Genomic DNA, 17,101 nt, shown 5'->3' with positions numbered 1-17,101 from the left:
TTTTAATACATTATTTACAATACATTACTTACAATACACTACTTACAATACATTAATTACAATACATCATTTACAATACACTACTTACAATGCATCATTTACAATACACTACCTACAATACATCATTTACAATACACTACTTATAATACATCATTTACAATACACTACTTACAACACATTAAAACAATTCAATAATTTTAATACATTATTTACAATACATTACTTACAATACATCATTTACAATACACTACTTACAATACCTAATTTACAATACACTACTTAGAATGCATCATTTACAATACACTACTTACAACACATTAATACAATTCCCTAATTTTAATACATTATTTACAATACATTACTTACAATACATCATTTACAATACATTACTTACAATACATCATTTACAATACACTACTTACAATTCATCATTTACAATACACTACTTACATTTTATCATTTACAATACACTACTTACAATGCATCATTTACAATACACTACTTACATTTTATCATTTACAATACACTACTTACAATACACTACTTACAATACACTACTCACAATGCATCATTTACAATACACTACTTCCAATACATCATTTACAATATACTGCTTACAATACATCATTTACAATACACTACTTAAAATGCATCATTTACAATACACTACTTACAATACATCATTTACAATACACTACTTCCAATACATCATTTACAATACACTACTTACAATGCATCATTTACAATACACTACTTATATAATTACAACACATTAATACAATTCACTTATTTTAATACATTATTTACAATACATTACTTACAATACACTACTTACAATACATTACTTACAATACATCATTTACAATACACTACTTACCATACATCATTTACAATACACTACTTACAACACATTAATACAATTCACTAATTTTAATACATTATTTACAATACACTACTTACAACACCCTACCTACAATACACTAAGTTTAATACATCATTTACAATACACTACTTACAATACATCATTTACAATACACTACTTACAATACTTCATTTACAATACACTACTTACAATACATCATTTACAATACACTACTTACAATACTTCATTTACAATACACTAATTACAATGCATCATTTACAATATACTACTTACAACACATTAAAACAATTCAATAATTTTAATACATTATTTACAATACATCATTTACAATACACTACTTACAATACATAATTTACAATACACTACTTAGAATGCATCATTTACAATACACTACTTACAATGCATCATTTACAATACACTACTTACATTACATCATTTAAAATACAGTACTTGCAACACATTAATACAATTCCCTAATTCTAATACATTATTTACAATACGTTACTTACAATACATCATTTACAATACATTACTTACAATACATCATTACAATACACTACTTACAATGCATCATTTACAATTCACTACTGAAACGCATCATTTAAAATACACTACTTACAATGCATCATTTACAATTTACTACACATTTATACAATTCACTAAGTTTAATACGTTATTTACAATACATTACTAACAATACACTACTTACTATACATTACTTACAATGCATCATTTACAATACACTACTTACAATACATCATTTACAATACAGTACTTACAATGCATCATTTACAATACACTACTTACAATGCATCATTTACAATACACTACTTACAATACATCATTTACAATACAGTACTTACAATGCATCATTTACAATACACTACTTACAATGCATCATTTACAATACACTACTTACAATACATCATTTACAATACAGTACTTACAATGCATCATTTACAATACACTACTTACAATACATCATTTACAATACACTACTTACAATACATCATTTACAATACACTACTTACAATGCATCATTTACAATACACTACTTACAATACATCATTTACAATACATAATGTGTCACAAGATCGATACTCTGCGTGCGGCTGTTTGTAGCATCTGGCAATCAAGGTTGTAAACAAGTTTTCAGGAAATGTAGTGAACGATTAATGTTTTGGGTAAAACCTGAGGCAAATTGGTTTCCTGATAATTTATGGATGTTACAAGTATTTTCTGGATATTTAGAAACAACCCCACCCTGAATATGATACGTTGTGTCCCTCAGAAGCGTGTTTGTAAAACGGATAAATATTAGCAGCTGCTAGAAAGGGCAGGGGGTTTACCCGTGGTAGATTATCATTAGGGCCTCACTCAGCCTCATACATCTGTGACATGTTGATGATGCCACTGAGTGTAAACACCTGGACAGATGGATGCTATGTACCTTTTTACGGCCTGTTAAGTCAAAATGCGTTACCCCTTCCATTGACCCGTGATGATTCCGGGATAGAACAGGTCATGGATACCTGGCCACACAAACATACCTGGGAAAAACCATGCGGATTTGGCAGCCAAACTTGCAACCACAACTCCACCACACACGCACACCACTCTACCATACACTTCCCTACAACATAAAAACAATATAACACTCCTCTTTAATCCTACAAACTCCCCGGCAATCTTCCCAGCCATCTCAAACTCCATAAAAACAGTAATTTCCCCCCAAAAAATTAGAACTGTCCCAAAAAAACACTGTTCATAAACAATCATCATCAAATACAACTTTCTACAAGTTGGATCCGGGTCGTCCTGTGAAGATCCGGGGTAGAATACATCTTCAGCAACCCATGCTTGCCGTGAAAGGCTACTATCCTTGTCGTAAAAGGCGACTAACGGGATCGGGTGGTCAGGCTCGCTGACTTGGTTGATGCACGTCATCAATCCCAATTGCGTGGATTGATGTTCATGATGTCAATCACTGGATTGTCTGGTCCAGACTCCATTATTTACGGACCGCCGTCATATAGCTGGAATATATATCTCACCACCTGAGAATGCTTCCAACCATATATGGTTGATATCTATCTATTAGTTCCAGACAAGAAGTGGTGGTTTGTGTGTGTGTGTGTGTGTGTGTGTGTGTGTTTTCGGGGGGGGGGGGGAAGGGGGGGGGGGAGGGGGGCGTCAGCCCCTCCATTTGTACAATTTTGAATCCCCACGACCTAGGAGTGCTTCCAGTCATATTTCGAGCTAATTTTTAAGTTTGGACCAGATAATCCAGTGATTGATCTCATGAGCATTGATCTACGCAGTTGGGATACGCTGACATGCATCAACCAAGTCAGCGAGCCTGACCACCCGATCCCGTTAGTAGCCTCTTACGGCAAGCATGGGTTTCCGAAGACCTATTCTAACCCGGATCTTCACGGGTATGTTCAGCATGTACATTGTGTTCGTTCCGTGATTGTCCTGTCATTGTTTTCTTTAGCGTTTGGTACGCCTCCGTGGTCTAGTGGTAGAGCGTCCGCCCGGAGAGCGGAATGCCCGGGGTTCGATCCCCGGACGCATCATACTAAAAGACATGGCCTGGTCGGCTCGGAGTAGGCATACTGTGTCTGAATGGGGTATTACTGTTTAACTGCGGCATGGTATCTGAGTGAGCTAGCACTATGTTTCGGCATCAGTCCGGACTAGTACAAGCACCCCCACACACGTTCAGGCACGTCGCTATAATAGTGCAATAATCTTGGACGCGACGTTAAACCCATTTCACCTCACCTCTTCAGCATTTCCTCCAACCTTGACAATGCTAACATAACACTTTAACAAGTAAGCATACCACAACTTTGTGTAATGGGAAAGGTAACGATTTTATCACTTTGACCATCCTTATGGTTTTCCGTGAGGATCCCAGGTTCTGATTGGCCAATGACGTCAAGGTACTCTGTATCTCGCTTTCCCTTTACGCTTGCTGCGAAAATTATAAAGTATATATTTTTAAAATTGACCAGAAAGGTATACATGTCCGTAAGTCATTATAAAACATGCACGAAAATCATGTAAGAGGTCGGTGGGGAAGCCTGGAGGCTAAAGCGTTCGCTCATTTCGCCAAAAACCCGGGTTCGATTCCCAACACGGGTACAACGTGATGCCAATTCCTGGTGTCCCCATCCGTGATATTGCTGGTATATACTGGTATATTGCTAAAATCGGCGTAAAACCATATTCACACAGTATATATAATGAGTGAATATGGTTTTACGCCGCTTTCTTATATATATGAGCACACACACACACACACACACACACATACACGTGCATGCACGTCGCTATATAAGTGCAATAATCTTGGACGCGACGTTAAACCCAATTTCACCTCACCGGTTTCCCGGTGTGTGAGTGCTTATTATTTGGCACTTTATCAGAAAGGAGGCTGTTCACAAAACTTTGTATTCCTACGCGGTGTCTATAAAAATTACTATAGTGAATATAATATGTCTTCAAGTCCGATTATTTTAAGATTGGCATTATATGATAAAGAGATTAAATAAGAATAATAGGAAAATAATTATATGTTCAGACTATTTGGTATATACGATACAACACAAATACAGTCAAGTCCCGTTAATCCGACATGGTTGGTTGCATATGTTTATGTCGAATTAACGAGTATGTCGGATAAACGAAATTAAGTAGTATCAGCGTTCATGATAAAAAATCGGACAACTACACAATAGATAACGATACAAACACGAAATAAAAATGAAAAATGAAATATTCGGAATTGGTCCAAATAGCACTGATTTAATCAGTTCCCATCATTAGTGTCGGATAAAGCCGATTGTCGGATTAATGAGTGTCGTATTACAAGACTTGACTGTACATCTGTTTCCCTAAAAGCCCCGCGAAGATCCCTGTTGGAATTGGTCTTCAGCAACCAATACCTGTCGAATGAGATGACTATAGGGGTCGGGTGGCCAGGCTCTCTGACATGGTGGAAGGATGTCAATTTTGAAGACCAATGTTCATGATGTTAGTCACTGGATGGTCTGGTCGAGACTCCATTATTTACAGACCGCCGTCATATAGCTGGAACATTGCTTCGGCGTTACTAAAGCCAAAACATCTGATGCCATTATATGCCACAACCTGGATAACTGGACCCGATGGTGGCGGTACGCTTTGATAAACTGTAAGTAGAGGAGGAGCGGTCGGGTAGCCTTGTGGTTGAAGCGTTCGCTCGTCACGCCGAGGACCCGGGTTCGATTCCTGACATGGGTACAATGTGTGAAGCCCATTTCTGGTGTCCCCCGCCTTGATATTGCTGGAATATTGCTTAAGGCGGCGTAAAACCATACTCACTCACTGTAAGTAGAGGACGATGTATTCCTACGTCATGGTTACAGATCACATGACCATGTAAAATCGAGAAGGTACCGCGATTCACTTTGTACAGTTGCGTCCCTTGGACACGCCAGAAACCTATGATTGTGGGTTCGAATCCCGGTTCGCTCCGATTATGTTTCTAGGTTTGTCAGCACCATACCCGTGCTCGTGGGTTTTACCGAAGTGGGAAACGTCTGAGACCTGCATCACTTCGGGCTTTCCTCCCACATTAAGCTGAGACGCCGCGATATAACTGGAATACTGTTAAAAGCGGCGTAAACCCAATTCACTCACTCACTAAAGTGATTGAATCTGGAGCAATGTCAAGCGTGAGGATAGTGTCTCTTCATTTCCACAACACTTAATGATAGAATCCTAATAATGAAGGTGGCAGTGCTGTTTGGGCTGATCCTAATATGTACATCAGCCTATGACCGGCTCCGTGGTCTAGTGGTAGAGCGTCCGCCTTGTTGTCATCCTGTCTGGCGCTCTGCATAAGGGGCTAAAACAAGCTCGGCTCGGAGTCACTATACTGTGTCTGAGTTGGGTATTCATGTTAAACTGTGGCATGGTATCTGAGTGGGCTAGCACTAAAAATCGGCATCAGTCCGGGCTAGTAGAAGCAGCCACACACACAGACATGTTCTTGCACGTCGCCATAAAAGTGCAATAATCTTGGATGCCGGGGTAGTGGTAATGATCCGGCTCGGGCCGTTGGGAAACACAGACACAGGCAGATGATGATAATGGATTTATTACACTCACTCACTCACTCATCAGTTAGAACTGATACCAGACCACTGAGAGGCCTTGACTACCGAGAAAGTTGCATTCTCTTATGCACAACGGATATCGATGATAAAACATTTCAACACCTCATCACGGGTGGCGTGAATTCAAGAGCAGGCAAAAGGGTCCACTTGCACAAAGCGATCTTAGCGCTAAGACTATCGTAAGCCTATGTTAAAGTATGGGAGTTACAATCATCTTAGCACTAAGATCGCTTTGTGCAAGTGGACCCTGGAGAGACTACATTATGAAGATGATGATAGATATGTGACTTCTCTTGAAACTATGGACTATATGCAGGACAGTTTTCAAATCTTTTACGCCGCTTTTAGCAATATTCCATATTCCACGTGCACGGCGTGGGGCACGGGTTTCACACAATGTACCCATATGGGCAATCGAACCCGGGCCTTGGGTGTTTATCAATAGGTATACAATTCGCACTGCTCATGGTTTATTTTCCCTGCAGTATTTTATTGTACGATAAACACCTCGCACTCTTCGTTTATTTCTCATATGAGATATTAACATTATGTACAGCGATGTTGATAAAATGTACAAGCTTTAAAAAATTTTACCCGTATTTAAATAATGATGACCCCTTCAACAGAATCCGACCTCGGAAATGTCGCATATTCTTACAATCCTCATGTCGATAATCTGTACCTTTTCTCCCAATACCGACAGGCACATCTCTCCCGGTTTTGGATGCAATCTTTTATCTGCGTTGCCCTGCTGCTTCTATGGGGAACAACTGACTAGACACTCCCCTCTCAAAAATTACGTCGTCCAATATACGACGTCATCAAGTTGCGAGCGTATGTTCGAATCTCAAGACATGACGTCATGATAGAACAATACGAGATAAACCACATCTCTGTTCTTTATTGTTCTTTGCGATTTATGTTGTAGCTAAATATATCTTATATAAGTAGATAAAACACGTCAGGTCAAAAATGCCCTCTTATATACCGTGGGGCACGGGTGGCCGAGTCGTCTAAGGCACCGCGATTCGCTGTGCAGAGTTGCGTCCCTTGGGCACTCCAGAAATCTATGATTGTGGGTTCGAATTCCGATTCGCCTCGATAATGTTTCTAGGTTTGTCAGCACCATACTCGAGCTCGTCGGTTTCACAAAAGAAAGAGATCTGCATCACTTCGGGCTTTCCTAAAACATTAAGCCGTGATATATCTAGAATACTGTTCAAAACGGCGTAAAACCCAACTCACTCGCTCTTATATACCGCTGTGAAGAAAGTGTCCCATCCCTAAACTTCTAGAACCTTCAAGCCTCCCAGGTACATGTAGATAACCATCTAACAGACAACATATGATGCCAACACGAGGTTCTGAGGTCTACTTATAAACCTATTCATTGGGATCGCTATTAAATAAGAGACTTTTTTCTATAGGCATTAAAACCTATTGTGAGGTTTTACTTTCCAGTCGGGTTAAATCTCATAAACAGGGACGTTGTAATGTCCCTGGGATTTTATAGGGTATTCAAGTCATATTTGCTATAATATCCCAGGGATTTTATATAATATAACTTCCGTTCAGATTGTAACATGTAATGAAATGTAAAATCAAATGACAAATGTTTTCTTTATATTCCCGAGGATCGAACTCGCAACCTTCATATCTGTAGCCCAGTGAGTGTACCACAAGGCTATAGAGGTGTTGATAAGCCTCACTGGTTTTTAGAATGTCCTTTCCAAGATCCGTACGCCAGCAACATATATTTTACGGGTGTTTCCTAAGGTTCATCGAAAGTATGTTCGAAACATAAAAATGTTGATAAATGTTCTTTTAAGTTTCTTTTTTCGGTTTATAAGTATGGAAAAACTCTTTCCCTCGGTTTTGGTAGACAGAGCATGCCCTGGGGGTCGGGAAAAACAGCGGGGGCTTAGCCCCCTTGGTTTTTCCCTCTCCCCAGGGCATGCTCTGTCTACCAAAACCTCGTGAGCCTGTTTTCTCCAATACGTAGAAAACACGCTGACAAATTGAAGCAGGTTCTTCATAAAAATAACCTCATGTATTACTCGCCCGTGAAAAGATCACCCGTTTAATAAACATAGGTGAGGTGAGGTGAAATGGGGTTTAACGACGCGTCCAAGATTATTGCACTTATATAGCGAGGTGCATGTACGTTTGTGTGTTTGTGTGGCTGCTTGTACTAGTCCGGACTGATGCCGATTTATAGTGCTAGCTCACTGAGATACCATGCCGCAGTTTAACATGAATACCCCACTCAGACACAGTATACTGACTCCGAGCCGACCAGTCCTTGTTTTAGCCCCTTAATGCCGAGCGCCAGACAGGGTAACAATAAGTACCATCTTTTAACGTCTTTTGGTATGACGCGGCCGGGGATCGAACCCCGGAACTTCCGCTCTCCGGGCGGACGCTCTACCACTAGACCACGGAGGCGGTCCAATAAACATACAGCTGTATGACACCTACATATAGTATGTAATACCAAAGTACCTGCTTCTGTGCTGCAGGAACAAGCTGCACTACGTCGTCGTATTCAATGACATTGCATGTATTCTCATCAAAATCAAATTCTACCTCTCGCTATGTCACATGGCATAGTTTCGCCGTTGGATCTTGCAACAAAATTCCACAAATTACATTATGGGGTATTTAATTGTGACGTGACTGTAAACTTTGAAGTTCATCTGGGCCTTGTTCAACAAGGCGATCGTTGCGGCGCGACTGTCGTAAGTCTATGTTAAAGTATGGGTTTTACGATAATCTTAGCCCTACGACAGTTATGTGGACCGCACTCCTGAATTCTAAAGGTGGGCCTTTGTATCGTATTAGGTATTAAATTAATAAGTGTCAACTCTTAATGTGTTTGAAGTATTTTTCTGTTAAACTGAATTGGAATTAAATATAGACCGCATATATCTGCCTATGTGTACACAAAAGTAAAAGTTTAACAAAAAGTTATAACGGCAAGTAATAAATAAAATAAAATACTTCATACAAGCGATGCGGCGTCTGCAACCCGCGGGGCGTCTACGGGCTATGCGACAACGTCATAGGCCGCCGACAACGTTGACTAACTTGGCCAGGCGCCACTAGAGTGTTATGAAAAGACTCCCTCAAATCGTCATGAGGAGACCCGTCGAGTGATTGAATGTTTCCCATACCGAGGCGGAATAACGAAATAAATACACACAAAAAATTAATTCTATTTAAGACGCCCCAAGGTACACCTGCCAATTTGCTCCGGTTAAAGAATGATCGTCAATTAGCGGGTTCTGGCACTGCTAAGGGACGCAACTCCAAATCCTGATGATGACATATAGTTAATTAATAGGCCTTAGAGTCATTTAACAACACAAGAAACATTATACGTTTGCTTGAATGATTTATTGAAATCAATAATCAACATATTATCAGGAGGATTATTCAGCGTCATCTTCAAATGCATCCTCGTGGGCCTCGCGGAGCTCCCTCTGCAAAGCCGGATCTGAAAGGAGGCAATTAAAACAATTAATACATCCAGTTTCTATTTAACAAAATATTAAGTTCTATCCAATCAATAATAGGTGTCGCGGGGAGCCAAGAGGTCTTAGGCACCAGGATCCGCTTCTCCTGGTTTCAGGTTCGTCCTGATTATTATCCTTGATCCATCCCTGAACCACTCACCTTGTCGCGAACACCTGGTATCATGGCTATATGACAGTGATTCATACACACAATCGTACAAACGTACAATCGACTCTGCTTTTGGCAAATATATCTTGTCAATATGGGAAGGGGTATGTCGCTCTTATTTCCCCGAATGTGTAAATGACGAACCATGCTTTTCTCCACTGGGACTCTCATAACTGGGAAACTGCTCGACTCGGCGTTAAACCTCAAGTTACTACTTCACTTGAATCAGACCATAGTTTATGTTACCTGCATCAATGGCCATGAAGTCATGGATGCTTCTCGAAAACTCTTCCACACTCACGTTCGAATCACCTGAAATGGTCAAAGTGATTTGTCAAAATGCATTCATGACGTGAAAAGCATATAAACAATAAATGTCGGCAACATGTAGTTTCTTGGTATTACTAGACCTTTAATTAAACATGAAAATATTGCTTAAAAATATTATGAAGTGAAAAGTAAGTATTTGTTTCACCATTTTCATCAGCAAGTGAAAGTAGATCCTCGGCTGCCTGTCTTTCCATCAGTTGCTCAGCTTCTGATTGGTCAATATTGCCATCCTTGTTCTTGTCAATGTCGTCAGCATTCCGCTTGCCTATGGTCGCTGTAAACAAAGAATGTCCATTAAACAGAAAGCTCACCTGTCGTCTCGTGTTATATTGAAATCATCGAGCAAACAGCTACACATTGTATACTTTGATCTAACGTGTCCATCATTCCTTCATTCTTGAAATAGTTGATTAAACAAAGATCACACGGTACTCTAGCGTCCCTTAATCGTGGCAGGATCCGCTGACTGTGTTTTTAATAAAGTGGTAAACCTAAATGACAGGCTTCCCTCCCACACATATCTGACAAGCCGTCACATGGCTGAAGTAGTGTTCGAAACTCACTCAAGTCAAAACATCGTAACGACTCAGTATAACTAGCCCCATGACGTCACATTTACTGTCACTGCATTACTGGAATCTTAAAAAAAAATTAAATCTAGATATTATTATATGTGTATTATTCACAAACGCCAGGAGTGGCTCTAGTTGTATTTGACATTTTTACACTGCCATTTGACGACAGATTTTCATTTGAAATAATTACCTTCTTTCAATAAATGGTTCAAAATAGTACTAAGTATTTGATATGGATATTATCAGTTGTCGAAATGGGGGGATACATCTTTGGATACGTTGGCGTTAGAATAGGATGCGATTTGCATGAAACTGACACCCGTTAAACTTTCATTTCAAGCAAAAGCAAAAATACACAATCCCCCACCAGGGCACTCACAATATCCCTGTCAAATGTAAAGTTGTATATCATCGAAGCGGGGATAATAAACCCTTAACTTCATATGCGGCATTGCTAAATATTCCCTAGCCTGTCGTGTATCCGAGCATTTCCTTCCCACTGTGCTGCCAGGGTAAAAGAAAACCTTCATGTGTGTGAAAACTCCTGGCCACAGAAATAAAAAAGATACAATAAAAAAGATTTTTCGTCAACTTATCTGAATATGTAGATACTGTTATTTGAGATTGTCTTGTTAAAACAAACGTATATAGGCAAAAGAATATCTTGAAAGTGGACACGTGACTTGCATTCAGCGGAATAAGACAATAGTGCTCTTCATATTTGTTACAGTTTCCATTACCACTTAATGTGAATGAAAGCCTGACACATATCGGAACGTTTAGTCCTGCTCTTACAGACAACTGGTTTGATGATGTGTCGGTATCGATTGTAAAAACGGTAAACTCGTCCAGCGGCTCGAAGAATTCGACGACCCCGGATCCGGATCCACCTCCTTCTTCTTCTCCCCCAGGCGTCCGACTCCGGGAGCACCACCAGGGCCACGAGCAGGAGGACGAGGAACAGACGCATCCTGACGAACTGATACTATCTGCGTGACATTAAGAATAATTCTCCATATTACCAATGCCATCACCAGTGGAACAAACTACTCGCAATCTGTTGTGTTTTGCAAATGGCTGAAGGAAAGGATAATGAATCATGTTTTAAATATCTGTATCTCCAACACACCGATAACTGTCATAAATCACCACCTGACCCGGAATGCCACTTGAAGTTTGTAAAAAGTGTAGGTGAAACATTGTTGATGTCCATCTGTTTATAAAATATATATTTGAAGTGATCGCAAATTGATCACTTTTCTTAATGAACAACATTATAATGAAATTTCTGTAATGTGGGGTTCAAATCATTATTCAAATCGCCAAAGCAACCCAAAACATACAAAAACCCAAGATCTTTGGTGATACCACTCAAGAGGTTAATTTAGGATTAGTTTTTTCATGGTAGAATTCAGAAGGGCTCTCTGTCTTATCTACTTATCTACTTATATCTAATTATAATATTCGACCCGTGAAGATCCGGGGTAGACTAGGTCTTCAGCATCCTCCAATGCTTGCCGTAAAAGGCAACTATGCTTGTAGTAAAAGGCGACAAACGAGATCGGGTGGTGAAGCTAACTTATATGGCTGATGCATGTCATCGTATCCCAATTGCGTAGATCGATGCTCATGATGTCCATCACTGGATTGTCTGGTCCAGACTTGATTATTTACAGACCGCCGTCAAATAGCTGTAATATTGCTGAGTGCGGCGTTAAACAACAAATAAACCAAACCAAACCAGTTATAATACTCTGCATATTATCAAAATATCAGTGCATTTACCAATAAAACATACTACTGACAATCGTTTTTTTCCTCTGCCTTAAGACAAGAAGGATAATATATCATATTTAGTTAAATAACTTTTGAAATTATTTGGTTCTTTGAAACATGACTGATACCAATTTTGTTATAACATTTTATTAATTTGGGTAGGTATCACTTACTACTTTATAACATGAACTGCTGTACCTATAAGACAGAGTGTGCGTGGTTTTAACTCCGCTTTGAACTATAGTCCAGTTATATCACGGCGTGAAACCTTCATGTGGGAGGAAAACCCAAAGTGATGCAGGTCTCAGACGTTTATCACTTAAGTGAAACCCACGATTACAGAATTGTGGCGAATCGGGATTCGAACCCACGACGATAGGTTTCAGGCGTGCCCAAGAGACGAAACTCTGCAGCGCCTGAGACGACTGAACCAACCGCGCCCCCTGATAATAATGAGTTTCATGTAACGTTGATAAAGAAAGAGTACCCAAGTATTCCATGACGTTGGCAAACATGAGTCGCAAATCAGAGGTTTCAAATCACGATAATCACCTCTGAAACTGCGGATAGTTCTTTTTCAATCATTGTCGGTAGTCATTTTGCAGTAATGATTACATGTGTAGCTTCAAATTTCATTTAAGTGATAACTAGTAGTGTAAAGGCTCAATTAATTTCTTTAGGGGTACCTACTTCACGAATACAAACAAAGTAGCACATTGAAAACAAAAAGTTTATTTTCTAAATAATAGACGCCAGTGGTTATAAACATTAAAATATCAGCGCATCGACGACCCACAAATAAAAGAAATACATCTTAAACGTCAGGTCCAATACAGAAATCAATAATGTTCTGTAGTACTCTCGTTCTCTTTGTACTCTCAAAGCTGTGCATTTAACATGTCTACCTAGATGCTCTGACGTCACTCTGTAATGCTCTGACGTCATACTGTAATGCTATGGCGTCACTCTGGAGTGCTTTGACGTTTGTTTATGAAAATTTGTAGACTTGTCAAACATGAAACGGATGAAAAGCATATTCAATATCTTGAATGGAGTGTGAAGGATGTGATGAATCGTCACATGGCGCTGGCCTGTGGCAGAGGTACTATGTAAGCTGGGCCCCGTCTCTAATTATATCCCAATATAGGAGCCGGTACAGGCCAGTGAGACGATGGCTGTGAACGCCTTCGAAATATTAGACATACACTATGTTATGTATTTTTTAATTGGTCGCTATTTTTAGACGAAGCGCTAACCTTCTTCAAAAGCCTCCACTGAGAAGCGTCACAAAAGACCTTTAAACTTTAAATTGTATTTAATTGTAGGAAATTAAATTTCCAAAATTGTTTTCTTCATGCATTTTACGTACATGATATCAATATGTAAGAGAAATAATAGTGAACATAGTCGGCACTCGTGAAGTAATCTCTATATCAGTACTTCACGGGTATGTATACGCGCCATTCTCAACCACCCGATAACACATATTGCCTTATTATGCCCCAAAGTGAGATTGACCAATCAGAAAGCAGAACTACTGACCCCCACATGAGCCCGTTTTCCGTCAGTAAAAATCAAAGCTAGTTGATACTGACCTAATATGAGACCGTATACCGTCAGTAACAGCCATTTTGGATTTTCCAACACCCACCTCACATATTTCACATGGAAATTCTGGTACAGAAATACGTTATATTGACACTGTTTTGTGTTTGACTATCATAAATTGTGATGAGCAAGGACATTAATCTATTTTTAGATCAGGTTTGTGATTTTATTGATAAAGATTATAGTTAAAATTTTCAACACGTTTTGGCCTCTAAAGTTTGAAGAGTAGTCTCCCTTTGAACCTTCACGTCAACGTAAGATTGTATGTGTCAAGTTTTCATTTTGACATGACATTTGCGATATGGATACCAAAGAGTATATACTTTTCGGCATTATAAATTCGTTATGGTGTCTTTAGTTGCCGGATACGGTGTCATATCATGTAAGCAGGAAAATATTATGACACCGTATCCGGCAACTTAAGACACCATAACTAATAGTATCGGGCTCGGTAGCTATTTTTAGCGGCCGATTGTATTCACGAATGACCGTATACAATACCATGAAGTACTGACGAAGACATTTACAAACATTACATCAAAGGACTACGATATTCAAACCAGGGGGGCGGCGTGACCTAGAAGTTAAAGCGTTCGCTCCCCATATGGGTACAATGTGTGAAGCTAATTTCTTGGATCTCCCGACGTGATATCGCTGGAATATTGCTAAAAGCGACGTAAACCATAATCACTCACTCACTCAATATTCATACCGAATGTCGTTTATTCAAATGTGGTATTGGGAATGAAAAATACCCTGCTGTCATTGAAGAAAATATATGCAGTAAAACGTCAAAACTTTTTCTGAGATTCTCGTCCCAGTTCACAAAGTTTTTCAGCCAATCAGATTGCGGCACACTCTCCCATAATGTTACAGTTTTCATTCCTTTAAAGTTTGTTGTTTAACGCCACACTCAGCAATATTCCAGCTATATCACGGCGGTTTGGAAATAATCGAGTCTGGACCAGACAATCCAGTGATTGACATCATGAGAAAGGATCTAAGCAATTGGGATACGATGACATGTATCAACCGAGTCAGCGAGCCTGACCACCCGATCCCGTTAGTCGCCTCTCACGACAAGCATAGTTGCCTTTTACAGCAAGCATGGGTTGCTGAAGAGCTATTCTAACCCGGATCTTTCCTACATCAAGGTATTTAATGAAACCAATAGAACTTAAACGTGTACTCACCCAAAACAGACAGCTGAAGCAGTTTCTGAAGAATGGATGTATATACTGCTCACATTTATACAGATTAACATGCGGAACTTGTGAAAAGAAACAGGAAAACACACTCCAAAACAATGGATGTCAGTGCCAGGTTTTGATGCAATGCTATGATATTGGTACAAGTGTAACATTTTTTTGTGTGTAATCATTTTCATTATTGGAAATGATGTTTAACACGTTCAAAACGAGATGACTAAACACGAGATAGCAAGGTATGAATTGACCCATCCTGTTCGCGTGACTATTTTGACACTGTTTACACTCTGCTTGGGGCAGTCCATAGCAACAGCTGAACGTGAGTGCCTTCTGTCGTTATTTTAATAATAATCAAATTCAGAAACGTTACATGCCCAAGTGCTAAAAAAATACGAGAACACGACCGTACTTTTTTTTTTTTTAAATAAACTATAAAATAATCAAAATAACAATAACATAACTGAAGAATCGAGAAACAACGAAATTTCAATTTTTTAAAATAAACTTGAATTAATGATAAAATAATCGAAATAACGACAAAATGCATATTTCGAAACAAATAAGTTAAATAACGAGTAAAAATAAAAGTATGGTACCAAAGTGGCACTATTAGGCTTTCGTCATTTTTTTATATAAAATGAATGTGATACTTTAACCGTTTTGTTAAGATGTGTTTGGTTAATTTATAAAGCACACTACAAATGTATGTTCGTGTCACCTTTAATCTGTCAAACCTATTTTGGTCAGGGTCGGTTGGTAGCGTGTCATCCCACCAGCCCCGTGTGAGGTTGCCCTTAGTTTCAATCACTGGTTTGTCTTTACCAGACTCCGTTAGCCTCTTACGGCAAGCATGGGTTTCTGAAGACCTGTTCTAACCCGGATCTTCACGGGTATAATCAGCATGTACATTGTGTTCGTTCCGTGATTGTCCTGTCATTGTTTTCTTTAGCGTTTGGTACGCCTCCGTGGTCTAGTGGTAGAGCTTCCGCCCGGAGAGCGGAATGCCCGGGGTTCGATCCCCGGACGCATCATACTAAAAGACATGGCCTGGTCGGCACAGAGTAAGCATACTGTGTCTGAATGGGGTATTACTGTTTAACTGCGGCATGGTATCTGAGTGAGCTAGCACTATATATCGGCATCAGTCCGGACTAGTACAAGCACCCACACACACGTTCAGGCACGTCGCTATATTATTGCACTAATCTTGGACGCGACGTTAAACCCATTTCACCTCACCTCTTCAGCATTTCCTCCAACCTTGACAACGCTAACATAACACTTTAACAAGTAAACATACCACAACTTTGTGTAATGGGAAAGGTAACGATTTTATCACTTTTACCATCCTTATGGTTTTCCGTGAGGACCCCAGGTTCTTATTGGCCAATGACGTCAAGGTACTCTGTATCTCGCTTTCCCTTTACGCTTGCTGCGAAAATTATAAAGTATATGTTTTTAAAATTGACCAGAAATGTATACATGTCCGTAAGTCATTATAAAACATGCACGAAAATCATGTAAGAGGTCGGTGGGGAAGCCTGGAGGCTGAAGCGTTCGCTCATTTCGCAAAAGACCCGGGTTCGATTCCCAACACGGGGACAACGTGATGCCAATTCCTGGTGTCCCCATCCGTGATATTGCTGGTATATGCTGGTATATTGCTAAAATCGGCGTAAAACCATATTCGCTCAGTATATATAATGAGTGAATATGGTTTAACGCCCCTTTCTTATATATATGAGTACACACATACACGTGCATATAAGTGCAATAATCTTGGACGCAACGTTAAACCCAATTTCACCTCACCGGTTTCCCGGTGTGTGAGTGCTTATTATTTGGCACTATTACAAAAAGGGGGCTGTT

At 39.5% G+C, this 17,101-nt stretch overlaps 1 protein-coding gene across 2 annotated transcripts; it reads right to left on the bottom strand.

Annotated features, from left to right (window-relative positions):
- Nucleotides 1-9,469: 9,469 nt before the first annotated feature.
- Nucleotides 9,470-15,249, bottom strand: LOC125372640. 2 transcript variants are annotated; one of them, XM_048383117.1, is made up of 5 exons: nt 15,218-15,249; nt 11,436-11,629; nt 10,211-10,339; nt 9,982-10,047; nt 9,470-9,547 (listed from the first exon to the last, which is right to left on the bottom strand). In XM_048383117.1, exons 2-5 carry the CDS (start codon nt 11,608-11,610, stop codon nt 9,483-9,485), a joined length of 435 nt encoding a protein of 144 aa, XP_048239074.1. In that variant the 5' UTR covers nt 11,611-11,629; nt 15,218-15,249; the 3' UTR covers nt 9,470-9,482. The 2 variants fall into 2 exon arrangements, with proteins under 2 accessions (XP_048239074.1, XP_048239075.1); XM_048383118.1 differs by lacking the exon at nt 15,218-15,249 and adding an exon at nt 11,973-11,984.
- Between the last annotated feature and the right edge of the window lie 1,852 nt (nt 15,250-17,101).

The sequence above is a fragment of the Haliotis rufescens genome, unplaced genomic scaffold (assembly GCF_023055435.1).
Source record: "Haliotis rufescens isolate VD_foot unplaced genomic scaffold, xgHalRufe1.0.p SCAF_44, whole genome shotgun sequence".
NCBI classification, from domain to species: domain Eukaryota; kingdom Metazoa; phylum Mollusca; class Gastropoda; order Lepetellida; family Haliotidae; genus Haliotis; species Haliotis rufescens.
The sequence above is the reverse complement of the archived record's forward strand: the minus strand, read 5'-3'. Positions and strand labels throughout refer to the sequence as shown.